The following is a 27,440-nucleotide window of genomic DNA, read 5'->3' as shown; positions in this document are numbered from 1 at the left end:
GTTTACTACGTATTCTACGGTTCAAGGCCACTACAGGAGATCTGTGGTCACTGTATCAGGCAGAGACACTATGCAGTATTTTTCTGAATAAACACCCTGGAGCAAAAGAAAAACACAACACAGACAGCAGAGGAAAAATATCCACCCCTGCACAAACGCACACTGCATCAAATAAAAGGAAAACAGCCCATTCATCCTCCGGCTGAACGTTTTACCAAACTGTTTCTCACCTGCGACTGCCGCACAAAGATGCCGTGGTTCTCCTCGCAGGTGAAGTAGCGCTTGCCCTGCACGGTGCCGTCGTTCTTGCCCTTGGCCTCGTCCAGGATGACCCCCACCCACTTCCCGGAGGCGAAGAGCGTGTTGCCGATGTAGGCCACCGTGCCGCGCTGCCCCTTCCCGATCACCTCCACCAGGGAGCCCACCTTGACGGGCCGGCCGCCCCCGTCCGAGCTCATCCTGCTGCTGCCACTGCTGGTGGTCTGGGTGGAGAGAGGGGGCGAAGGAAGCACAGGTTCAAGGTTTCATTCACAGATTTCAGGGGGCGACTGAGCATAATGGAAACCAGGAGTAACGTTAATATGAAAACCAATAAACAATGCAGATTTCGGTGCCACTGAATTCTCTATTAGCGTCTCCTCAGCTCTATTGTTGTGTTGATGCTACACGTGACGTCATAGTAGATGGAAATTAACCTTCAAAATGTCTAAAGCGAAACAACCAAAAGTTTGGCTGGACTTCATTAAGGCTCTTAATTAAAGGGATTAGATTCAACATCTCACGAAACAGCGTTTTTTTAAAAGCAGAGCCCAATACAACTAGTCTTAGTTGTATTTATATTAAAGTGAGTGTGTTTATCTGCTTGTTTTATCATTATTATGATAACTTTTTATTTTTATTATGTGATTTACCTTTTTAAATTCTGTCTATAGTCTCACTTATTATGTTTGATCGTCCTGTAATTCAATGCAATCCAACTTTATTTATAAAGCACTTTAAAACAACCGCAGGGTGCCAAAGTGCTGTACAGAAGAGCAAATAAAAGAAAACAAATAAAAGACGTAATAACTCGCAGAAGTTATAAATACAAGATAAATAAAAAAAACAGTTATACAATAAGAGGATACAAAACAATAAAATAAAATCAATTTATAGGGTGTCGGAGGCCCGGGAGAAGAGATTTAAGAGAAGGAAGAGGCAGATCATCCCATATTTTAGGGGCTCCCACAGCGAAAACACTGTCCCGTCCGAGTTTGCGCTTGAGTTTTTTGGCCGGAGCAGCTGATCAGCTGACCTGAGGGAGCCCGCGGGTGAACTCAGAGAGGGAGGGCAGGGCAAAACTACTGAGAGATTTAAAAGCAAATAAAAGAATTTTAAAATGAATCCTAAAATGTATGTGCAACCAGTGGAGTGAGGCTAAAATGGGTGAAACGTGATCATGTTGTAATTGATGGAGGACCCACTAACCTCCAATCTGCAAATATCCTGATCGACATATTTTAAAAAAGATCAGATTAATATAATTAGTTTTTAGCCTCTAAATAATGTTAAAGATCATATTTTTGCTGTTTTACTATGCTAACATGCCTCGCTGCAGTAGATACAGTTTGTATTTTTAATGAGGATAAATGCGTTCCTGACAGCCTCTCTAGGCTAAAACAAAGACGGCTGCACACGTCTCAGTTTTATTGTTTTATTGAAGGTACCAGATAAAACCCCAACTCCCCACCCAGTTATTTAGGAGCTGCAGAAGGATTCAATGATCCAGGAAGTTAAGTTCACTATATGACTGCAAATTAAATATGTTTTGTTAAACACGTATCTTGTCACAGAAAAGTTTTAATGTTTTTCTGATAAATATATGTAATATTTGAACATATACAGTATTTGTGCACAAGTAGCATGAGATAAAAGCTAAGAGCAGCCTCTACTTTCTGTCTTTTCACCATCTTAACACCATTCTGTGAAATCATACAGATATTTACATTGAAACGTTGGAAGAGAAACTGTCTTTACTGCCACAGTGGCTGAGTTTTTCAGAGTAAAAAACTAAAAGTAGCTTTATTCTGACCCTCTGAGGCACCACAAAAAAAAAAAAAAAGTGAAACCGAGGCCCCGTCCTCCCACAACACTCTGTAAATGTCAATGCAGTCTTCAGCAGCGCAGCTCTTTCTATTATGTCAAATTTTTGAATCCATGCAAACAAATCACCTCAGGTTAAGAGAACAAACTGCGCAGCAGAAAAAAAAAAAAAAAACACGTTTTACTGGAGCTGCAATATTTTCTAATCAAATAATCCTGCGTAACCCAATTTGCAGCGTGATGTCCTAGAAGCGATGGTGACTCAGCGGAACAGCGCAAAGATGAGACGATGTCATTACTCCGACGGGAGAACGTGCTCTGACTCTCCTTGAGTTTACTGTAAACACACGCAGCTCAACTTAAAAGGTTAAAACAGCAACGAAAAGAAACCAAAACAGATAAACAGCCACAGCATGAAGGCTGATTAACAGACAACACGATAGCTCCCTGCAGGATCTCACAACAAAGCACTTTAGTCCTGAAACTACTTCCATACATGAATAAATGCATGTACACGGCAGAGATATGAAGCTCAGGATGCACATGACAAAACACTCAACAGATACTAAAAAAATCGAGTTTTTATAAAATCTAAAAACAAACCGCCTGATTTCTTTACGTCAACATGTAATAAAACACTTTTAATGAATGTGTTAAAAACAAAACTCGCCTTTGGTTTCGAATCTTAAGCTTTTTCTCTGTCAATCACTGGCCAATATACACCGATCAGCCACAACATTATGACCACCAACAGGAGAAGTAAATAAAATCTTGTGACAGTTCAACGTTCTTCTGGGAAACTTGACCTGGCATTTATTGGTGTGGATGTTACTTAGACATGTAGCCCCCACCTAGACCAGACCAGGTCCCCCCCCCCCCCCCCATAGTAATGACACTCCTTGAGAGCACCAGGATGCAGCCAACATGTAGAACAGCACAAAGTGTTGACTCGGCCTCCAAATTCACTAGATCCCAAACTGATCCAAGTATCTGTGGGATGATCCCCCATAGAGACCCCTCCCCTCAACCTATAAGACCCAAAGACCCCCCCAACAACTCCCAAAAAGGCCCATGTCCATTCTCTGATGAGTCACAACCCTTTTGGAGGCACAATCAAGAGCTACACAATATTAGGAAGGTGGTCATAATGTTATGCCTGATCTGATCTTATGCTTTCCCAGTTGACCCGTATTCAGATCAAGGTGGGCTCTAAAACTGATGCCTTCGTCCCCAACTGGGATTAAACCCAATCACAACCATCTACTCAACCCAGATCACACAACAGTCACAAGAAAAGCAAACATCAGTCATTAACCGCTGCTCCGCGGTGACGTCCAGGACACAGTAACAAGCGCTCGCGGCGCTAACAGCTTATCATCAATAATGCAAACGCTTTGTGTGGCAAGGTACATCAATCAAAACGTACTCGATATGGAGCGTTTATTAACAGGAAGTACATGTTTCATGGTACCAACTATCGATCAATTACAGTCCTGGATGTGTATTTGTGTTTCCATTTTAATCAAGGATGCAGCAGGAAGTTATTTGTGTGGACTACGTACAGCCAGATATCCCAGAATGCATTTAGCGGAGGTGATCACGTACTCTGATTTTCCAAAATACCAAATATGCAAGTCCAACGTTTGTGTGCTTAGTATTTATACACAACCTACACAACTGAATACAATCTAATATAATAGTCCTGCACTAAATCTCAGGAAAGTTGTAATGTTCAGTTGAGGAATGAATATTTTACCCGCGTTATCCTCCTAATTGAGACATTAGCTCATTAGCAAACATTCGTTTTTTATCCCATTTCGTGTTTCTTTGCATAGAACAAATCAAGCTTTAATTTGAACCTCATATTTTTACTCTTAAACATAAAAACGAACCAGAAATTTTCTCCAACATCCGACGAAACCATCTACTCCCTGTACGCTACATGTAAATGCAGTTTTCTGGTTAAACCCCATAGCTTCAGGTCTTAAACAGTCAGCTGTCTGGGCTTTAAACGTAAGCAAAGTATACGCTGGAATGTACTAAGATAAAGAGTGTTTTGTTTCAGAGCTGCCCTTCTTAAAAAAACACAAAGAACTTTAATGGCTATAAAGCAAAACCTCAGGAGAAACTGAAAGCTGGGTCATCACTTTCTCTCTCATGTTTCTTTAATATACAACTGTTTACATGTCAAGCCAGACATTATTTAACAGCTGCAGATGGCGCATAATGGTGTTCAGAAGGATTCAGTGGGTTCCCCCCGACTACTTAAAGTTAAAGTTATAATTCACGACAAACACAGGAGGGTTAGGGTTTGGTTTCCACTGGTAATGAGCAGCAATTGTTGCATCCAGATATCTATCCAGGCTAAAACAGGGGGAGTTGGACTTCACTGAGGTTTCTTCAAGACATTTTGTTTTGGATATACCAATGCCTGGATGACTTACAGTAGGAACCTCCTGATGAGTATCGGGAGTTCGGTATCAGGGTCAATCGAAACATTTTTAAAATGATAGGATCAGATCTTTTGTAGATATTTTAGCTCCGCCAAAAACCAAAACCATGTATCTGTAGAGTCAAAACGCCTTCTTCCACATCCATCCTAATAGAGGTCGGTTGGCATCTAAACTGACCAAGGTACCAAGGCATCAAGGTTCCTTCTCCACACCACGTTAACTTTGACAGCTCTATTTATTGGACTAAATCCAGTCAAATACAAGGAAGACAAGAAAACCCTTTACCAACCTCCGGGAGAGTTTTGTTTAACATCTAAACAGGACTCAGACTGGCAAATACTCAGTGTTAATAGATCGGACGGACAAACACCTGATTAGGACATCTGTACTTTACAGTTTCTACATCACTGTTTAGTCTCCAGAGCTTTTATTCGACCCACCCTCAAATCTGGTTGTGTTTACCGTGTTCACAAGTGGGATAAAATAAAATAAGGGATTATCTCATCTCGTGGTTCTCACAATCTTGAAGGACAAATTATTTCATGGCAGACGTCTTTTTTTTTTTATAAAAATGACTGAAATTAATGGTTATTTCATTGTTTCTGGAGGTTTCTTTATAATGTCTAAGGAAAAGACAGTTTTAGTTTAAAATTAAACAGTTTTCCAAAGGAAATATCTCTAAATCAGCTTATATTGAATCAATATTTAATTTCCATTATCTCTAGAAATGCGCAAACCCCAAATATCGGGATAAAAAAATGGTCATGGAAACATCTACCCCTTGAAAAACCTCTCAAATGTCTAAAGCTAAAACATTTTTACGCTCTCATGAGGCAGTTTTTCATATCGATATTTCGCGATGGAAACACTTTGTTTTGCATTTCCCCATCAATGGAGATGATGCAGGGGGTCATGTGACCAGTTCATTTGAAGTCCATCTTCCTCAAAATAAACTCGTTTGATGAGAATTTAAGAGCATTATGGGATATCGCAAGACGAGAGTTACAGCTCATTCGCTAAACACCTTTCAATGGAAACACGTACAAAGTGATACTTGTGCTAAAATTTCAGAAATATCGCTTTTATTTGGCGAAAACCTGTAATGGAAACACAACTAGTGTCGATATCCAGCTCTTACTGCAGCCGCCTTCTCGTGAACCTATTTTGTGTACACGACTTCCCATGTTGTAACCGGAAGTTGACGAGCTCCCCGTTGAAGGCAACATCGAGTCACTCCAGACTCATGCATCGATTCAAAAGCACCCGTCAACTGTCTGCAATGAAACATCCATTGGGGTTTGAATGCCTCGCTCCAGCTAACAGTCTTTTAATGATGCATTCAGGGTTTCGGTGGTTGCTCCGTCTTGTTTGCCATGTGCTGGAGGCAAAAGGACCCGAGGACGACGTCCTGAATTATTTAGTGCCACTCTACTCTTACAACATGCAAGCTCACGCCGACTATAATGCCAGAAAAACAGTTTGCTGCATTGTAAACGTCACGGGGCTTTGATGGGAGGAAGCTGAAGTGTCCTGAAATTTAAGATGAAGCACTGATGTCATTCCTTCCAGTGACAGAGACTGAGTCAGACGCCGATGAGAAGCAGGAAGTCGTCTGTGTCTCAGGTCTGTAGGGGCGACTAAAAAACCTTTAAGGGCAGATCACCTGTTTGTCTTCTGTCATGTGCTAGTTTACAGGTCGTCCCGGTTTGAGTCATAGCAGAGGGCTGAAGTCTAACATCTACTACGACAATGTGGAGCCCGGAGGAGAAATCCAAGCCAAACAAAGGGGCGACAATTCAAACAGAGAGGAGAGGAATGCAGCGGAGAAGAAACGGATTCGAAACCCACCACCAGAGTGAAAACTAATCAAACAGACACAACAGATCAGCCAGAACTCAGACCGAGATGTAAATACACTTTTCTCACCCGGGTGTACGTGCTCCTCCTGGTCTGTGACATGTTTCCTCGCCCCCCCTTGTCCTGTCTCGGTGTTATTGGGGGAAAAAGCCAGACAGAAGGGGGTCGAGGAGAGTGGAGGTTCAGTGATGCTGCCGGAGTGTCTTCCTCCTCCTCCTTCCTCCTTCCTCCTCCTCCTCCTCCTCACAGAATCACACCATCCCCTTATCCCTGATCCCCACAGAGCAGCCTCTCCACCAAACTGGACCCCTCCTTTTCGAGCCGCTCGCAAACAAAAGTCGTCGGGAGGCTATCTGGAAGTTTCTGACGCGTCGCCGATCACCAAACCCCTCTGATGAACGGGCAAACGGCAGAGCAAAGAAGAGAGGAGGGTAAAAAAAAAAAAAAAAAAAGAGGAAGGCTTGGCGAGCTGTGAGAGCATCAGCTGAGCGGCAGCACTGCGCTGGCTCCTGCAGGAGGGAGGGAGGGAGCTTTAGGCCCAGACGGAGGCTCAGACACTGGGTCCTAAAGCCTGCACATGTGCCTCTCAAGACCCTCTCAAAATAGACAGTAATTAGCCTCCTAATGATGGATGAATCATTTATTTTACTTCACAACTGTTCAAAGAGCAGTTTCGGTCCTGATAAGGCTGCAGAAAATACAACCAAAGAAGCTGATCTCACAGCGTTGCAGTGAAATGACTGTTAAAATAACTTTAAAAAGGCAATTCTTTCTATTGCAAGTGCAAAAAAAAAATAAAAAGAGTCCAGAAACTCAAGCTGTAAGCATTTCGGATGCACTCGGATGCTGTTTCATTGTGACTGAACACAAAAGGTCCAGGTGATGCTCAGTAATGCAGCGCACACAGATTGAATTAGGTCCCGGGGCCTGATGTCGCGGCTCATCACAGAGCGAGGATTAACTCTCTTTTATCAGCCAACTGCACAGGCCGGGGCTCGGTCCTCTCCCTTTCTGTGCTGTCATCCCTTTTTGCAAAAAGAGGCGAGCGCTGCAGGGTGTCTGTGTAAAAGCTTTCAGCTTTTTGGAGGCCGATAGACGTTGGAAGTTTGGGGGCGAGCGTGCGTTTGAGCCTCAGAACAAAAGAAAGATAGCTTTGAGGAGAGGGAGAATAATACATCTCTCATCCAAACACAGAAGCCAGAATGACACATTTCTCATCTGCGGGCTTATTATTATCCAACAGAATGAGTGTTTACGTCTCTAGATTCTAACTAACAGCTAAAATGTCAGAGCTGGTGCTGTTTGGGGACACAAAACAAACCTCTGCAGTCTCTTTGCACCCTTTTATGCAAATGACGAAGGCAGAATCAGACAAAAAAAAAAAAAGGGGGGATGTGGGGGGTCGTATTGGGGATCTGTGGTAAGAAGCAAAGAGGGTGGGAGTCCTTATCTTCCACAGAGGGAATGAGAGGAGATGAGAGAGGACCAGCCCACAGCAAAACTGTCTCGTCACGGCAAAATGAGGACAAAGAGAAGAGACGAGGGGACGGGAAGGCTGCAGGAATAGAGGTGACACTCTGGGATTTTCAGAGAGGAACGTTACGACCACACTGCACGTCTGTCTGTCCGTCCGTCTGTCTGTCTGTCGGCAAGTCCGGCAGGAACAAACCGACGTCACCAAACAAGGTAAAGACGAGCATAACTATACATTACGTAGCAAAAGTTTGGCGTGTGTGCGAAAGAAATATCAGAGGGTGGCAGAAACTGCAGCGTCAGGGGTCATCGAGGTAAAGAGGAGTTTCATTTAAAGGTTCATTTCATTAGTAAATAATCTGCTTAATATGAATATTTTATTATATACTTTCTTGACAGTTCATTAGGTGCATTGATAAAAATGTATGTATTATAATATATAACATCGCTGCCTCATGAAGGATATTATTATTCAGCATTTGTTTTAAATTAACTGTGTTGCCTCTAACAGACGCATGTTCCTGTTATTTTAAAAAACCTAATTTCAGGGTTTAATTCAATCCAGTGTAACTGTACCAGGAACAACATCCTCCACAATGATCATCCGGCTGAATCACCACCTCCCTGACGCCGTTTCAACACAAACTGAACATTTTAGATTCATGCAGGGGGTGTTTATCGCAGGATTATTATAATAAGATGCACTAATTTTCACCTAAGTGAGTGTATTTAGGTCCTTCATTAGTAATCGGTTTGTTTTATATCAAAAATAAAGAGAATTTGTCTTCAGGTTTATTATTTTTTTGTTAATTATATGATTGATTACTTTTGCACATCCAGAGTAGCGGCTTGACTTAATAATATAAGCAATAATTAAACTTTTATAATCACTGTTAATCTAAATGTTACAAGTATGACCAGAATGACACAGCAAAAAAAGGTTAATATTATTCTTCTTAGTCTCTAAATTAAAGTTTACTGTATATGTGTCATTTCCTTATCCTCAATATAGCCTACACTAATGATATTTTATCACATTTAATACATTAATTTCACCCTCAATGACCTCCTCAAGCCCTTATCGGCTTCATATCTTGGTGAAACTTTAAAACATGGGTATTTTTTAACATTTGATCAGACAAAACAATCACTGTGATTAAGAGAGACCTTTTTGCACAGTTCATTTGAAATTCTCTTTTCCATATTTAGCAAAAAAAGCTCTTTGGCCGACTGCACTGCATGCATGCTGATGATATTCAGGTTCACTATGCAATGCATACTTAAAAAAAAAAAAAAGTAGGTCATCTACAGGAAGTATGTGCAGAGCATGAACTTAAATCCCGTTTAAGCTAAATTTGCATCAAATTACGCAAAAAACACAAAGATAACATCCTTATAGTCTAATTTATAATGCTATAAAAAGGGAAATGATAAAACTGTAATCTGGTGCCATCTAGTGTGTTCAAAGCTCCAAATACATACTGATGTATAAAGATGCTATTATTTTAATTACTATAAAGAGCAAAACTAGCTTTTATTCAGCATCAGGCTGAATGAAAAACATATTTTTACCTCTTGTTTCAGATGGAAATAATAATAAATCACAGCATGGGTGTGGCTGCAGACTGACATGGCATTTCTCCCATGATAGATTAACCAAATAGGATGAAGATTTGAAGAAAAACAATCGGGATTTGAGAGATTAATGTAATTTAAACGAGAATAAAGCTCAATCACCCAGTTTGTATTAGATATTTAGCCTCCACACCGCGTTTATAATCACCAACCAAAGCTCAAAACATATTTCTGATATTCTTGACTTAATTATTAATCATTTTAATGTGAATATTCTGTTTTTTATAGGCTTTAAATGACATTATTAAGCCTTATTAACGGTTGGTGTTTATTAGCTCAGGTCACTGAGACACTCCCTGACCAGCTGCTAGCTCCAGTAGCTGTTAGCCTCGATTGGCTTAATCAACAAGAAGAAAAAAAAATCAATTTAACGACTTAATATAAACAAAATACACACTTAAATATTTAAACATATGTGTGTGTGTGTGTTCTGAAGTCAAGCCATGTCGCACAGAGGGCAAACGAGTGCTAAATCTTACCTATTAGTGTCAAAAAATATCCGGCTAACGGTTCAGCTTCGTCCCTGCCAGGCTACATCCATCCGTGGACGTCTGACCGGACACATCGGGCTGAGGTGGCCGAGCAGGTGCCTCTCTGCGTCGGCCTGGCACACACCGAGGAGCCCGGTGAAATTTAAAACCAACCACAGATACGAAGTGACGGTTTAGAGCACAACACTGTGTAAATAAATAACAATAATTAATAAACAATATATGTATTAGGTGGTTATGGTTAATTATTGTTATTAATTTAATTACATATTATATATTTTTTTAAAGTAAATATTTATGATACGTTTTTATTTTTTAAATTTTTTTATTCTTTTTTTTTTATTATTAAATATACACAAAATGTTTGACTTCATGTCCTCAAACACACACAGACTCCTGAACAGTTTCTTCCCGAGAGCTTTCCAGTCACAAAACAAATCACACTGATAATAATCATGGGACAAATATTAAACAAGAATAAGCAATAATGTTTTATTCTATTGTTTTTGTTCACTTGTTTAAATTGTGCACTAAATAATGTTTGTATATACTTATTTTATGCGTGTGAAAGTAAATAAATCATGGAGGTAAACTGGTAAAAAATAAATAAATAAAGCCTAAGAAAACAAAAATGTAATCTCATTTGTTCATGTTAAATCCTGTAAAGCAGAAATTTAAACAAATAAATCATTCAAGTTGATCGTATTTGTTTTGTGTGTTTATGTGGAGGCTCGGTCACTTGATTTGTAAGGTTTATAATACATTTTAAGTGTTTTAAGTCTGAGCGGGTTCTTCATACTTATACAATACATTTTAAACCTTCACATCTTTAATGGGATGAAAGAAAACAACCTGACAAAGGCACAGACTGGGGATCACAGGAATTTACAGTGTATGCAAAAAATATCCCAGAGCTGCGCTTTAATTATCTCCATCAGTCTTCACACTGTCTCTCATTTGAGACTTTTTAAGCAACAGAAGAATAGACGCATATACAACATTCAGGTAATAAAAACTAGAAACCAGTTTGCTCAAAGATCTGGAAACGTATGTGTATATGATTTCACATAAAACAGAGGAGTATAAATTGTAAGTAAATTAAGTATTATTGTACTCTCCACATTTCCAGGGTTTAAACTCGAGCTTTGGCACCAAGCTGCAGCTGATCTGATCCCACTGTGGACCCGTCTATCGCCCTGAAATCATTGTCATATGAAGAAACATGACACCAGGAATTATCCTGTTCCTAAAACATTTCCCTTTAACTAACAGGGTGTTTTATATGAGCAAATCCATAACGGTTCCCCAAAAATAAAAGTGAGCACCACAAAAGATTTATCTGACATTACAAATTTATTCAAAGTATCATGTAGAAATGAGAGAGAATTTATCTTGTGTTTGTTTTGTAACTAAAGAAAACAGACCCGTTCTGCTAGTGTGTCCAGTAAACAGATCCCCATGTGGGTAAAAAAACAAAACATATGCAGGGACAACAAAAGCACGGAGGCCGGACGACATGGACGGTGGTGGAGCCCTGACAGCGTCTCTCTCGTCTCAGTTTCAGTCCTTCTTCTTTCCTTGCACGTCGAGCCTGTACTCCCACAGCTTGAAGTTTGTGATTTTAGCAGCGGGCTCGGGAGCCAGAAACTCCCTCGTCTTCTCGTAGCCCATGTGCTCGTACAGCTTCTGAGCGTCCGTCTGCACCACAGACGTGTACAGGACGACGGCGGCGTAGCCCCTGTCGCGAGTAAACTCGGCCACCGTCCGACACAGAGACTTAGCGATGCCCATCCCGCGGTAGCTGCGGCTCACTGACATGCGTTTCAGCTCCAAGCACCCGGGCGCCCCCTCGGCGGGCAGACAGGCCACCGTGCCGACGACCCGGCCGCCGTCGTTTTCCGCCACCCAAAAGCACGAGTCCTGCGCCTGCAGGTAGGTGCCGCTGATGTTGTTGAGGTCCTTCTTCAGGGAGGTGTCGATGTATTTGTTGAACATGTGGACGACCAGCTGCCGGATTCCGGCCAGGACGAAGGTGACGGCCAGGACGGGCAGCAGGAAGGACTTGGAGCTGGCCATGAGGCCGCAGAACACGCACATGAGGAACATCTGGGTGGGCGGCTGCTTCAGGATGTGCGTGAAGGACGAGGGCACGTGCTCGCTCATGCCCAGAGTAAATATCTCCTTCACCACCTCTGCGTCTGCGTCCCGGTACTTCCGGATCTGAATGTTGGTCATGACTCAGCTCTGCACGACAAAAAGAATAAACAAAAGAGGTCACACGCATATTCCCTTATCAGCCACTCGTTTTTTTGGACATTGTGAAACTTGGGAAATGAGGAAGCGGTGCAGCAGAAACACATGTTCTCCAGCAGAAATGGGTAATGAAACTAGATATTTAACGTCTAGTTAAGCTTCAAATCTCTGCATCTGCCTTGAAGCTATTTGCCTTCACTGTAGGTGTGAAGTGAATTAAAATGCTTCATTGTTATTATGCATCAGGGTAAGGAAATTAGAAATACGACCTCTGAACTGTGCAAAGATTAAAAACATTAAAGACACCCATTCACACAGTCACCAACCTGCACAATCATACAAACAGTAATAAACGTGGATTAAAAATAGTAACTACTTTGTTATTTTAAATACGAAGACATTGCACTTAATCATAAATTAGCAGCACACACAGATCGGATGCCTTTCGGGCTCCGGTGCCTCCTCCCAGAGGGAAGAGGTGCAAATAGATTGTGATCAGGGAGCACACTGTCCTTCAAAACTCTCTGAAGCGTCCTGTGTTCTGTTCTTTTCTATTCCAGGGACAGTATTTGTCATTGTGTCACATTTCAAGCTCATTCATCTACTTCTATGCTGTTAAAAGTATTAAAAACGTGAAAAAGATCATTTTAGGATCTAATAAATCGCAAGTTAACTATGTGAATAAGTATTCTTATTAACTGTCATCCCTGTATAAAGTCAATTCATGACACATCGGATCGACAATGAATTAACCAGGAGGTCGACTAAAGTGAAAATATTAGGAATTTACAAGCATATCATAGTTTTTAACATAGTCTGATGGATATAATCATATAACAGAGCTTACATTATACATAATTAGCATTTATATTCTCTTTAAAAGTAACACGACTTAAATCAGCCAGCTGAAAACAGTATTAGACGTCAAAATATGGTGACACACACATTTCTAATCCTCTAAACCTCAGGTGCTTATTGGTTAATCCAGTACATCTATATATTTGACACAATTATAATGAATGGATCAGGCGCTAGTTTTTAAGTTGCTGCCTCATTCTGTTGCTTATAAAAAGCAGTAGCAGTGTTAATGTTTGCATAAACAAGGTTCCCCGATGGCTGCAGGGTGAATTTAGATCAATAATAACACAACCTCTGATCACAATGACCCTCAAACCCACAGTCACATCGGTGCAGGTCACATGAGAGCCGGTCTGTTTGGGTAAAAAAATAAATAAATAAATAAATAAATAAATAAATAAAGCTTAGTATCCTTTCTAGCCACGGGAGACCTGACGTGACCGCGTAATTATTCAATAATAAATACATCGTAACGACAATAAACGAGTCCTTGTAAGGAAATCTATGCAGTCAGATTCGCTAACAGCAGCTAGCATCTGTGCTAACCCCACTAAGATACTGAGGAGTCGACTCCAGTTCGCTTGAGACTCTCCGAATGAATAAATAAAATAAAAAATAAAAAATAAAAAAAAATAAACGGTACTTACTTGCTCTTGTGTTAATACTCAAGAAGTGGAGCCCGGTGAAAGTTTCCTGGACTCAAATTCAGTTCATTCCATTTGTGTGGTTTCCCCCCAGACGGGTTCGCTGCATTCAGGGACACTCGGAAGAAAGCATGTCTATACATTAACTGCGAGTACTCTTATTTTAGTGTCGCCATGGAATCGTATGTAGCTGGCAATGCTACCACGTTAGCTCAATATTCAATAATTGTAGGAAAATATAATTTAGAAGTCGAATATCCGACGGATCATAATAAAAAAAACGTTTTTGTATTTCGGCGACTGTAAACAATGCAGAGTTGTACGATGCGCCGGGAACGCAGCCTGTTTTCACTTCCTGATTAAGGGAATCCAGGCACACCCAATCAGAGAGCCCATGATTCAGACAGGCTGGGGAAAGAAAAAGTATGAAAACATCCACTTACTGTAATTTCGCAAGAATACAGTACTGAAAATGTGTGTTTATGACACTTCTTTGGAAATGACGCATGTAGATTGCAAAAGTGAAGTCAATAAAATGTCACCACCACCTTTTTTTTTTTTTTTTTTTTTTTAAATGTAGAGTTATTTCCATCGAGTGGTGCATTCATTTTTCCCCATTGATGATGTGAGAGTCTGACTACTGCTCAAAGCCTTCTCCAGCTCTTTCACTATTTGAGCCCTCCTGGTATTGTCATCTTTGAATATGCCCTTTACCACTAGGTTGAGAAAAACCTGGTCATTCAGTGTATTCATGCAGTCAGCTGACCTCATTCTTTGGGCATAATGTTGCTGAACCTGGACCTTATTAAAACACAATTGTAGTAATTTCTGCTCCAGAGATGTTTTCTTTGCTTGGTGCATCCCAGTGATTTGACACTTCTCAACATATTTTCACGATTTTGTGTGTTTTGACATGGTTGTTTTGAAGGAGAAGCTGCTCATTGCATCAGTTGCCAGCTGCAAGATAACCATTCATGTATTTTTTCTTCTTCTACTACTCCATAAAGTACAGTCTCCAGCTTGACCAATGTTTTGCTTGTAATACGTGTTGTATTTTCACACTGATACACCACAACATTTAAGATCTGACAACGGACACCGGTTATACATTTAACATTTTGTTATTAACTCAGTGAAACCAGGCAAACTGTACAGCAGCAGTAATAATTTATTATCCTATTAAGTGAGATTTGTACAAGTAGGTGTCATATTTAGTCGTAATAAAAAATAAAATAACATCTAACTTTAACAGAAATTAAACAACGATTTATAGTTTACCTCAATTTACTTTTACGTTTGTTTACAAAAAAAATAAATTGTACTTACAATATTAGGTTTTTACAAAAAAAATGGTTTGCACAAGTCATTTCCAATAGTATTTGAGACATATAATCACAGGACACAATTAGCATTTAGAATAATTGTGTTTTTTTTAGAGTTTATGGTGCTGACTTTTGTGCAAATACTCCCTGAAAAAACAAAAAAACAAAATAAAAATGGTAAAAAGTAGAAAAGGATATTTGACAAGCTGTGGTTCTTGTTATTTCCTCTATATTTTGACATAGATACGAACAGTGGAAAGGTCACTCTTTCCTGCTGGTTCTGTCTAAATCTTTACATCCTGTATGTACACGCTGAATATGAAACTCCAGAAACACAACCTGAAAGAGGTCAGAGAGGTGAAACGCTGCCGAGCTAAAGAGTCTGAACGCAGCGTCTGTCAGTCGACACTACAGCACCAAAGACAGCAGATGAAGACTAAAAAAATAATTTATTGTCTCCTTGAAATAAAAGCGACTCAGATTTCATACATGGTGATTGTATCAGATTTTCCCTTTTTTCTTTATGGAGTGAACATTTCACTAAACGGATCGTCCACAAGGTATAAATGCCCCCTTCTTTCCTTTAAACATTTGGTTCTGTTTGTACAAAACGTTCACTTCGCCCCGTGAGCGGAAGTGAAAGCAGCTCATGACTCTTTGTCGTTTCTCCTCCTCGTCTCCTCTAGCCCAGGTTGATCTGTCCGGCGAACATGGTGATCAGTAGTATGATGGCGAAGCCGGTGAGCAGCCCCGCGTTCTGGATGAGGAAGAAGACGATCTTGGTGGACGTTCGATGTTCTCCCCGTGCTATGTTGTCCATCTCTGGAAACTGAAATGAGATACAACACGAAGGGAATTAATATCACATGAACGTGAAGTGGAGGTTCGTGTGGATATTGTTTACCGGGCAGTAAAACTCTCTCAGTGGAGAAAAATGGACGATTTGCTTCACAGGAGTAAAACAATTCAAGTCTTATCAGAAACAAATATTTTTCTCAGTATCAGCAAATTCCAGGAAAGTGACCTTATCTTACAGACAAAAAATAAACATGATATAACTGATTTTTTTTGCACGTCTATAAGTCTATTACGATGCACGGATAATAAACACATGTCTCTTCCTCTTATACAGTTTATCTTTCAGTATATTTTTTTGCAATACTGCTTTTAAATACATGTTTGACCTAATTTTAAAGCTGCACTTGTTGGTTTTGACCACCAGAGGGCAGCAGAACAGTCACATGCAGAGTCACCTGTTGCAGTGATTGTGTTGTCAAATAGCTGACAAATTGCAAATTTGCAAAACAGTATAAAGATTGATGTGGAGTCTCTCTAGACTAAAGTGTTTTATTTCTTTGAGCTTTACTCTGGAGTCCTGAAGGAGAAGTGTCCATCTTATCTGTGTCCTAAACAGGAACAATAGAGTCTTAAGTCATCACTTCCTGTCTCTGATGGAAGAAGATATTAAGTCAAAACATTACTATTGTGGTTTGTAAAAATGAGGCGACAAACTGAAAGACAGTTGAAGTTGTGAATAAAGACACGACTGGGTAGAAGTCCAATAAAATAAACTCTTTCTCTAGTTTGTTGCAACCGTCCAGCCTCAGATATTGTGTTTTAGAGGTGAACATCCCAAAAACACGGCAGGGAAAGCTTTATAAGACGTTTGCAGGCATCGCGGTCGACTCACCATGTCCGCCAGCGCGATGTACAGAAACATTCCCCCTGCGATGGCGAAGATGGCGTTGGGGGCGAAGTTGCTCCCGAGCAGGATGCCAAAGACGAGGCCGACGTAGCACGACACGGCCGACAGCAGGTTGAAGAAAATGGCCTGAGGGATGCTCATACCGGAGTTGAGCAGGATGACAAAGTCTCCTGCACAGAGAGGAAAACACAACACAACATTATAACAGTATTTTGATACTTTTTGAGATTTCTTGCAAAGAACTTTTTGAGATTTGTTGATTCGATAGTTACTAAAAGTTACTAAAAATTTTCTGTTGTTTCCAGTTAAAACTGCAAAAGATCATCTCAGCGATTAGTTACCTTATAATATTACTGTCTTTGAATTGTAAGGAATTACATTACTTTTAAGTTACTTTCACCAAAACAAAAAAACATGGATTTGTGTTCCCAGTAGATCTTATTTCATCCAGTGTAGCTCATTTCCACATCCAGTAGAAGGTGATAGAATAAGACATAATGACTAAGCTAAGCTAACGCTAACAACAGTACAGTATAATGGAGCAGTTATGGCTAATGGCTGAATACATATTGTGATAGAGATCCTGTAAATTTAAGTGTATTCACGTATAAATCAATATTTCTACATGTTTCATTTAATTAAGTGAACTTAACTATAATGTTCTTCGTCTCCTTTTCTCTGTCAAACTGAAAATAATGAGCATATTCTGGTGAATGTAGAGTCCGACTCTTCTTCTCCCCAATCAGCTGTTCTCTAGCACTAACAGGAAGTTAACTCACATTTTTTTTTCTCCTCTGCTAATCTCGAATTTGTATAAAAACACACAACTTCATTAAGTTACTTAATTTTTTGTTTAAAATCCATTGTACCAAGTAAAATGTTTCAATAATTTTTTTTTAAATCAAAGACTAATGCATTACAGTAATTGCATTACTTTTGTAACACATTACTCTCACACTATTTATTATCATTATCCTTTAATGCTTTGTTGGTTTCTTAAACTTAAACACAGGGATTTTTATTTTAAAGACAAACTCTTTGTGAGAGAAAATATATTTTTGGTGGTTTTTCTTGGCTCATGCTTAGATGTTGATAAATGAAAATCTGTGTTCTTTAGCGAACAGACACGGGTGTGAAATAAAAATGCACGGAACTGAAAAAGGTCAAACAACGACCCCCCGTCGCTCACCCAGCTCGTGAGGAAACTCCTCACACACGATGGCGGTGGACGTGCTGAACCCCGTCAGTATCGACACCGTGAACGAGGCGCCGATGGCCAGACCGTCGATGAAGTTGTGCAGCGCGTCGCTCAGCGTGATCATCCACGCCACCGTCTTGATGCTTTTGATTTGTTTCCCGCGCAGCCAGTGGCACATCACGCCGGACACCTGGGCGTCCTGGAAGAGGGACGGGACAAAACAAAGACACACGGACTCAGTGTCTGCGTACGTCTGCGTTTAAAAACCAAAACTCTAATTATCCAGGAAACAAAACGAGCTTGAACACTTTATTTTTGTATTTTCTGTGTTAATATTAGTATGTTTAATGTGAACATCAGTGGAGAGGGTAAAGGAGCTTTTTTTAAAAAAAGAAAACAGACACTGCTCTGTTCAAAGATCAGATTTCCATTTTAAATGCAGCTCTGAGGCTGGACTTCAAACAGGACCTGTCAACGCTCTCTGGTTAAGAAACTGTGGCTTTATCAACGTGGCTGCATCGAGGCTGACGGCACACGGCAGAACTGAAACTTTGACTGTGCAGCTGAATTTACCTGGGAGCTGCAATGATTATTAATCCAATATCTGATAAAACATTTCAAAGATCTGCAGAAAAACCAAGAGAAATCCCTGCAAAGGTCGAGCGAAAAAATTAACTACTCCAGGCTTTAATCAACAAAGTGTGTCAATCTCTGGTAACCGATACAGCATCAACAACAGGAAAGATTTCCTCTAAGTGGATGCAACACAACTCTTCAATTACAGATATAATGGCACATGTGTTGTTAAAAGGAAACCGGAGAACATGCGGACCCAAACAGAGCCTTTAGGCTTCGGTAGGAGACACTCTGCAGTGACAAGACGTTCCATTTTTTTTTTTTTTTTACGAGGCCCAAGACGGGACAAGGAGCCTTTGTGTTCAAGTCGGACAATTCCAGCATTTACAAAAGAGGGGAAGGATCTGAGGCCCACGGCTTTGGTTCCACTGCTTCATCGTGTGTTTGTTTCAGCAGCTTGATCCAGGTTCCTCCGTGCGACACGAGATATTTAAATATTAACCACGGCCCCGAACGCCTCACCGATAACAGCCTCAGGGAAATTTTACTATTTAGAGTCCGTGGTGAATTCCTGTCACATGTGATTGAAGAATGCGTCGGACAGCAAATCTCTATCAAACGCCAGGTCGCCGCAGATTAGAACTGAGTGAAGACTCACTGTTTTTATGAGTTTATCTCAAAGCTGAGCTACTCATTAGATAAAACGGCACTGAGGGTTGATTGCTCTGTGATTTACAGTGATTAGTGTGAGTAGACATGGCTACCTGCAGAGATTAATTCAGCACGTACACATTCGCGCTGATGCGGATGTGTACGCGGCGTGAAGCGATACCTGAGAAAGGCTCACGTTGCAGTGCAGGAGTTCCGGGTCGGCGCCGCTCTTGTCGGCGGAGATGGTGGTGATGTTGGTCAGAACTATGGAGTCGTTTTTCTCCAGGACGTCCCCGTTGGGGAGAGGGTTTTCTGGCGGAAGCTCTGCGGGGCTGAAGTGGCTGTGGCCGTGCTGGAAACAGCAGAGACGAGAGGATGTGAGATGCATTTTACGTCCATTATGTTCAAGCTTTTCCCAAACAAAGCACACACCTTGCATTGAAAATATGATGGAAAGTGCTCTGTATGAAAATAAACAGCAACGTTATTTGTGGCTCAGTGATGGTTTGTTGAACAGGGGCGTCACTAGGTTTTACAGAACAGGATGTATCCAAACGTAGCACGTGAGCATGGAATTTTTATTATTATTATTATTTCAGTCTCTTATCAAACATGATGCAACAACAAGTTCCAGCAGTAACTATTTATAACCGATCAACATCCAGGTGTGACTTTCACTCACAACACAATAAATGTTTGCTCTCAAATATTTTCACATTACAAATGTGACTAAAACAGTTGTGATTTTCAAGCCCTGAATGATATTACTGAATTATTCCAGTTAAATTAGTATCAATGAGTGGATTGGATGAAATAAGCCTAACGACGTCAGTGCTGTTGGACGTTATTATTTATTTATCTCCGCGTTGATGTTACGTTTTTTGGAGACCTGCACAAAACTCCCCCCATGACTCCACGTGCACTGTTATCTCCAGTAATAAAGGTAAATAAAGACGCCGGTAATTATTGAGGAAACGACAGCACGTGGCCCGTAAACATCAACAGGATCAACATCAATACTTGACCCGGAAGCTGACACGTGTTTTAATTAAGCACAATGTACTCACATAAAAATAGTTGTTTCATTTGTTAATTATTGTCGAGATTTATTTGTTATTTAGTCAGTTAACAGCTACAATGGCAGAATATGTGGATGTGTGGATGAATTCGTTCTGTGCAGTAATTTATACTGAAATTGTGCAATAATTGATGCATGTAATTCATGCGTGACATTGATGCATGTATTCTGATTCTAATTACGTACTTATTCTACATATTGCTCTTTGTTCTGAACACTGGTTCACACTTTGAGTAGGAGCTGCTCAATTAATAAAGTAATTCTGATTCTGATTATTACCAATGAACAGACCTCAATGAGCTACAGGTTTTAATTTCTTATATTCTGACACGGATGGACAGGGGTCACGTGCAGAAAGATTTAATGGGTTTGTATTTACCTCATTTAAAAAAAAACAAGACCTAAACAGTCCAGTAATATTTTGATTTGCATAATTAATTTATTAATTCAGTCGTTCCCTAACCTATTGTCTGTCTGTAAGCGTCTTGAATGTGGTGCTTTCAATAGTCCCCATCATTTGCTGTCGCTATAGGTTCATAGGGAATTTTTCCTTCCACGTAAGAGTATCGGACAATAAAAAAAGAGTGTCAGAGTGTGACCATAAAACTAATCCTCCTGACGGAACTGAGCGCGACGATACGAAAACATCATGTTATTATTTCTCTAAATACACGTGTAGCATAAGTACGATGCTAAAGACCGTGATGCTAACCTGCTATGCTAGTTTATGCTTACTAAGCAGGTTTAATGCCATTCTAGTTTAGCATGTTAGCATGAATACATGTGCGAACTAGCATTAAATACACAGGACAACTGTTAGGAACGTCACTGGTTCTGCACAGGGTTCTAAAGTTAACAGGCCACACATGACGTTTCTCATCCTGAGAATTGATAAAACTTGATAAAACATAAACTGTATAAAAGAGATTAGTAATGTATGGATGAAGCCTGCTCCGACTGAACCAGTCAATCAGAAAATAGTGTTTCTCGTCGGCTAAAAGTCGTAAATAAAACAATTTATTTGGTTTAAAGGAATTTGATTAATGATGTTAATGTATTATCTTCAGACACTTCGCCAATTTACTTCAAAAATAAGTAAATAGATGTCACTCCAAGCTGGTTCTGCATCATGACCTGGTACATCCGTTCAAAATAAACTCTGGAAGTGACTCTGTAGCAACTGTACAATGTCAGACAAGACACGTTTTTACCTCCATATTATTATTAACCCATCGTTTCATACCACTAGAGTCCCTGATCCACATCTTTGAGGATTAACAGAAATGTTATAAATGTGTTAATGATACACCTGAGTTATCTCACCTCATGGTCCATATGAAGAGCCATTTTTAGGATCTTCTCCACAAGGAACAGGAGGTAAAACCCTCCAAATATTCCAACTGCGTTGGCCACATAATTATCCGACTTAGGATCAAAACCCAGCGCCTACAGATCAACAAACACACGTTAGTGACGCGGGCGAATGTGAATTTCCCAGATAATACAGACTTTCTGTCTCCGTTTAACCCGCACCTCCGGTATGAGCTGCAGGACGGCGTTGGAGAAGAGCGTCCCGATGGCCAGGCCGATGAAGTAGGTCAGCACTTTGGGGAAATACGGCTTCTTGGTGAAGGGGATCAGCAGGAGGCCGAGCAGAGACGCCAGGTTGATGATGGTGACGGCCAGAAAGCCGTAACCCCACACTGTCAGAAAAAAAAATCAGGTTTAACGTTTAACATTAAGTTTCTCCTCGTGTTTTTACTGCAAATTCACAAACAAATTTAAATAAAGTCCCGTGAGGTGCTGGTATATTATGGTAATATTTGCTATATATTTGAATTATATTTGTAATATTTACTGAATGGAGAAACTAAACGTATGTTCCTGCAGGAATCAAGCAGCTGCACATTCAGATTAAAAAGAAAACAGAAGTTAAAGAGCACATAACATTAAATATTAAACATCAAAAACAGATCTCCAGCCTCACAACACCATCTAGAGCGGATATATTTCTTTTAGAGCAGACAGACAGGATATTTATTTGCATAAGAGGAGACGTGTTGGGGGAGGAAACAGCATGGAGGGTGAACAACAGTCACAGTCGGCTGTAACTGTGTCAACAGCCCTGACGTTATATCTGAGAGACAAACGGGGATGACTCAGGAAATACCTAAAATAATCAAAGTCCGGTTTCAAAACATCGAGTCTGAGCCGAGCATGAAGCGAGTGAACTTTAACCCAGTGACCGCTCCACCGTATGTGATGGGAGCACCGGGCATTTTTTCTGCACAGTAAGTGGTGATACATGTTCGTAATTGCTTCCTGAGATCAAATTTCCCGTTAAGTGAGTAATCATAAAGATAATAGTAGGGAGGATTAATTAGTAATCACTCCGTGTGACTGAGGCAGCGGAAAAACAGGAGCTAATGACGAGGTCATGAATTAACGCTTGGGTCAGTCAGGCTGATTTATGGACGATTATAAAGTAAAAATGAGCTGATCAGCGAAAGCAACCAAAGACAAAGCTGAAGCAGCAGCAGCAGCAGCAGCAGCAGACGGATTTACTGCCACTCAAACAATTAACTAATTAGTTGCGTTGCTTTCTTTTCCAGTTTGATCCTTTCCATATGTGTGTTTCTTTTATTGCCTTATTGCTTTATGCACAAAGCATCTACTTGTAGTAAATACTTTAGGACCCAGAGAGATTAAGGTCCAAATATACATCTTTTTCATTTAATTTTAAATGCAATATTAAATTACACGATAAAGAACACACAATGGGAGCTAGCTGCACTGTTAGCTTCTCTTCTGCTAGTGGTGCTTCTGGATTTCACCTGGGGACTGAATAAGCTCTCGGCCAGTTACAGGGAACCTGACAGAGTCGATGTGTGATATGCTGCCTCGTGATTGGCTGAGCAGTGATAGGGGCGTGGCCTACCGCGTACAGGAGGCTTTGATTGACAGGTCTCGGCTAGTGGGAAGGTGCTCTGTTGAGACAGCTGACTGAAAGATAACGTCTCCATTTATACCTTTGGTAAAATATGTTGGATTCATGTTAATGTACATTTAAAGAGATTTGAATTTGTGGGGGAAAATGAATTAATCTGAACTGTCAGATGGATAAAAGACGGCTGATTTATCTGTTTTTGCTAGTTAATAACGTATCTCTGAGTACTTTTCACTGGGGAATGAGACACTATATTCACACATTAACAGTCACTAGTCATTCAAGTTTCTGATGAGCAACATCCTCAGATGTTTCTGTTTAAACCCAAACTCACCACCAGTGTTTTAGAACTGAAGAAAACTCCTTCAGGTGCACGTCTAGATGCAAAGAAGGTACAGGAAGGGAGACAACTACTGCATCACTGCTCCTCTGAGGCACAAAATGATTAAGAAACTAATAATAAATCATGAAGATAATAATAATAAGTTGCAGCGGTTGAACCGAATTTAAGACATAAAAAAAAGCAGCAGTCTACAGTGACATTTTATTAGGTACGCCTCACATAAACAGTCCATTAATGAAAATTTAAATGTTAATTATCTGTAGATAAGGGAGGTGTTTATTCATCTGTGTGGTTATTGTGGGCGATGTAGTAGTTTGTTTGTTATTATTATGTATATATCTAATCTACACCAGCTGATTTAAATGAAAAAAAAAAGGGGAGTAACCCGTTCTGGAAGTAATATCTAAATATTTGTCAACGTGACATACTTTACTGACTGATATTAGGTCGGAGAGCAGAGAGTTCAGGGTGAAGTGATGTTATCTTTGCGCTGCGTTATGGCTGCGTGCACCTTAAGGCTCTGTTATCATGAGCACTCACTCACTGCACCCACATTTCTCACAGTCACAGAGTCACACATCCCCTCACATTTGAATTTAAAGGTGTGTTGATGCATCACGGCGAGATAACGAAGATAGGCAATTGATTAAATAAAGCACAGACTGTTTTTATATTGTCATGTGACTGTGAAACATCTGAAAAGAACCAGATTTCTAAGGAAACTTAAAGTTAATTTAGTAATTTATTGTTCTCATGCTGTAGTTCTTGCAGCAGATTTTCTCTTGTCAAGTAATAATAAATAAATAATAAAATAAACTGAGAGAAACTAATGACATTGCACTAGACAGATATATGATAAGAGACACAGTGAAGGACAGAGCGTCTCCACTCATGTGCCAGTTCTTTAGGTACACTCATAAATATTAATGCAAATCTCAGCTTCACTGACAGTTTTACTACACAGCATTAAAATAACAGAGAGCGGTGTTGATTCAAACACATGTTCCTATTATTTTGACGACCTTGCTACAGTCAGTGAGCTACGTCACATGAGTAACTTTTAGTTCAGTCCAGTTTAACAGCCCCACAAACTACATCCTCCCTAAATGATCACACAGTTGAATCAACACCTTCCTGATGCAATTTCAGCATGAACTCAACATTATGACATGTCATTAAGTTAGTGCAGGACAGTTATTTTAGATGCATCTAGTGTGTGATTAATTAGATCAGATTAGATTAGATTAGATGTAACTTCACTGTTAGTACACATGTGCAGGTACAGAGCAATGAAATACAGTTTAGCATCAAAGCAGAGCTGCAATAAGCAGCATAAATAGTGTGTAGATAAATAAGTAGGTAAGGTATGTTGTAGGTTGGTTTTATAGCATATGGACAATATTTACAGATGAAAACCATATGTACAGACGTGTGAACGAGATATATATGAACATACTATACAGATTTAGATGTAATTAGAGCACAAATGAGAACCTTAACATAATTTATACTGGAGGAAATGGGCAGATGGTGACAGGAAACACAAAATACAGATAAAGTGAGAATTAAACAGTGCATAAATAATAAGCAGTAGCTACCTAATCTTACTAAACTATATAGCACCAATCAACTGTCTGGTGAGTTTTTATGTAAAACGGTGTCATGTAATCTTGTTTTATAGAGTCTACGAGCAAGAAGCCTTTAAAAAAACACCCTGTCTGCTCTGCAGCGGATGAAAGCGCTGCCAGACCAAATTAAAGGCAATAAACCCCCTTGAACCATCACTTATTTGAGTTGTGGGGGTCTTGACAAATAAACCAGTTTTTTTTTTGTTTTTTTTTTGGGATGAAGCAACTCACCAGAGTAGTTGTGAGTCGGCTGAGGCTCGGGGGCGGTGTAGGGGCAGGAGGGCAGCAGCACCTGGGTCAACACAGCGGGGCAGATCCTCCCCAGATGTCCCACAGTCAGTTCATGCACATGGCTGAACCCGAAGTGGGACAAGATCTTCTGTGCGGAGGGACACTGAGGTGGAGACAGAAAAACATCTGTTTATTGCTTATATATACTTTTTTTTATTATTATTATTTAATATCCCAGTATTTTTTTATCCCTGCACCTTGCCTGAAGCAAATTATATTGCATTTTCCTGTCCAAAAAAATGCATTATTCATAACTTGGTTAGTCAAATTATTCATATACAAGCATGTAGATAACGGAACAGTATTATTGGCTATTACTTTATAGTAAAAAGTATATTACTTTTAATAATGGCAAAGTTTAAAAAATAAACAAATATAAAGATGAAATAAGTAGGAAAGGGAAAAGTAACAAGAAAACATCTAAATTATGCACAATATAAGAAATGCTTGCAAAACTATAAAATAGTAAATAGTTTATATACGTACCTCTTTGTTTCCCAGTGGATTTGTCTTGGTTATTAAATCGGATCTTCTGGCTGAGATTAGCAGCAGCAAATCTTCCAGATTCCCAGTTGTAATGGTTTCATTTTCACCATAATAACGTAAAATATTCTCCAAAAACTCCAACCCATCCTGCTCGGTCAAATTTACAGCCTGGGATGTCGTAATAAAAGCCAAAGCGCACGTAATGAAACATCTTAGGGTGAACATCTCTGCTTAAAAAAAAAGTGAACAGGTTCCTCTGGTGAATGACTTTGGTTATTGTCCTGAGAGCATTTTCAGTTGAAACTCACTATGTCCGAGGAGTTTGTGCGCAGCTCAGGGTCAGATCCATGTCCTGCAGAGTCGAAGCCTTTTATCGTTTAAGGTTTGCAGCTTTTTTTTTTTTTTACAGTCCTTGTTTAACTGTTTAGTGGTACCAGTGTGTGTCGTTAGCCGCGGAGCTGATCAATCAGGACTACACGAGGTAGATCAGGATCAAAGATCATCCATGCACAAAAAAAAAAAAAAAAAAAAAAATGGAGGTGACCGGCCGCGTGCATTCAGTGTTTCAATGCATTCTTTGGTGACTGACTTTCTCTGTTGGTATGCAACGTACTCACAACTCACACACACACACACATACACACACACTTTAGGAAAAACAGAGTGTGTATTTGTGTGAGGTGACAGTGTTAGCTGGAAAAAAAAAACACGCAGGATGTGCAGTGTGTGTTACTGCACGGGTTATAGCTGTGTCTAGTGTTTGATCGACTATGAAACAGCTGGAAGTAAAAAAATAAATAAATAAATAATTTAAAAAAAAAGCATAAACATGTGTTATTGTTTTTAAAGTTTCCTGTCTCCCCCTAGTGGCAGGTAGGGATCAGTGCAAAAATAATAATAACAAAATGGTTATTAATTACACTACACTAGGAACAGTATGTTGATTAAACATGGTTGATAATTGTTAGATTAAATACTAATATCAGTGTTTATTTTTTGTGGAGTTAAAAGTTTATTTTTTCTGCAGGTACGTAACTTTTAACCGGAAGTATGCAGTTGCCATGGATACAGTTCGTTACAGGTTGTGAAAAAAATGCATCTTCATATTCGTTCAGATTTTTACAATATTAAATGTGCCGAATTAGCTACTAACTGGCTGCTTTTTGCCAAGAATAGCTCAGTGTAGTGACAGATCTCGCTAAACTTCTTTAATATAGAAGAATAAGTAAAAACCTGACGATTCTCAGGGAAGTTCTGAACCCTGTCCAGTAGGTCTGCATACATACCGTGATTACACCATGTTTACCTTATATATCTTTACATTTTGGACACTTAAATATGCCGAATTAGCTATTGACTATTTATCTTTGATATGAGCTGGTGGTTGTACTGTCATCTGTCACTAAACTTCTTTAATACAGAAGAATTTTGAAAACCTGACGATTCTCAGGCAAGTTCTGAAGCCTATT

At 39.8% G+C, this 27,440-nt stretch overlaps 3 protein-coding genes across 16 annotated transcripts in view; all 3 read right to left on the bottom strand.

The window, feature by feature from the left end:
- Positions 1–10,118, bottom strand: part of dctn1b (dynactin 1b) — a 39,789-nt gene extending 29,671 nt beyond the window's left edge. For 4 of the 14 annotated variants that reach the window (XM_047610545.1, XM_047610548.1, XM_047610549.1 and 1 more), the window contains exons 1-2: positions 6,462–6,631; positions 231–482 (exon numbers count right to left, since the gene is read on the bottom strand). In XM_047610545.1, coding sequence (XP_047466501.1) covers positions 231–482; positions 6,462–6,494 — 285 coding nt within the window. In that variant the 5' untranslated portion in view covers positions 6,495–6,631. Of the gene's footprint in view, positions 1–230; positions 483–6,461; positions 6,637–9,979 lie in introns of those variants that run through there. The other 10 variants (XM_047610544.1, XM_047610546.1, XM_047610551.1 and 7 more) reach the window with 6 other exon arrangements.
- A 1,207-nt stretch (positions 10,119–11,325) lies between these two features.
- On the bottom strand, positions 11,326–13,892 carry nat8 (N-acetyltransferase 8). The gene is made up of 2 exons (XM_047610245.1): positions 13,750–13,892; positions 11,326–12,235 (listed from the first exon to the last, which is right to left on the bottom strand). Exon 2 carries the CDS (start codon positions 12,224–12,226, stop codon positions 11,552–11,554), a length of 675 nt encoding a protein of 224 aa, XP_047466201.1. The 5' UTR covers positions 12,227–12,235; positions 13,750–13,892; the 3' UTR covers positions 11,326–11,551.
- Positions 13,893–15,498: 1,606 nt separating this feature from the next.
- Positions 15,499–26,643, bottom strand: slc39a8 (solute carrier family 39 member 8). Its single transcript, XM_047611252.1, has 8 exons — positions 25,972–26,643; positions 25,426–25,588; positions 21,810–21,979; positions 21,600–21,722; positions 19,380–19,550; positions 17,963–18,170; positions 16,759–16,943; positions 15,499–15,897 (listed from the first exon to the last, which is right to left on the bottom strand). Exons 1-8 carry the CDS (start codon positions 26,194–26,196, stop codon positions 15,751–15,753), a joined length of 1,392 nt encoding a protein of 463 aa, XP_047467208.1. The 5' UTR covers positions 26,197–26,643; the 3' UTR covers positions 15,499–15,750.
- Positions 26,644–27,440: the final 797 nt, after the last annotated feature.

Source organism: Mugil cephalus, chromosome 17 (assembly GCF_022458985.1).
Source record: "Mugil cephalus isolate CIBA_MC_2020 chromosome 17, CIBA_Mcephalus_1.1, whole genome shotgun sequence".
NCBI lineage: Eukaryota > Metazoa > Chordata > Actinopteri > Mugiliformes > Mugilidae > Mugil > Mugil cephalus.
The sequence above is the reverse complement of the archived record's forward strand: the minus strand, read 5'-3'. Positions and strand labels throughout refer to the sequence as shown.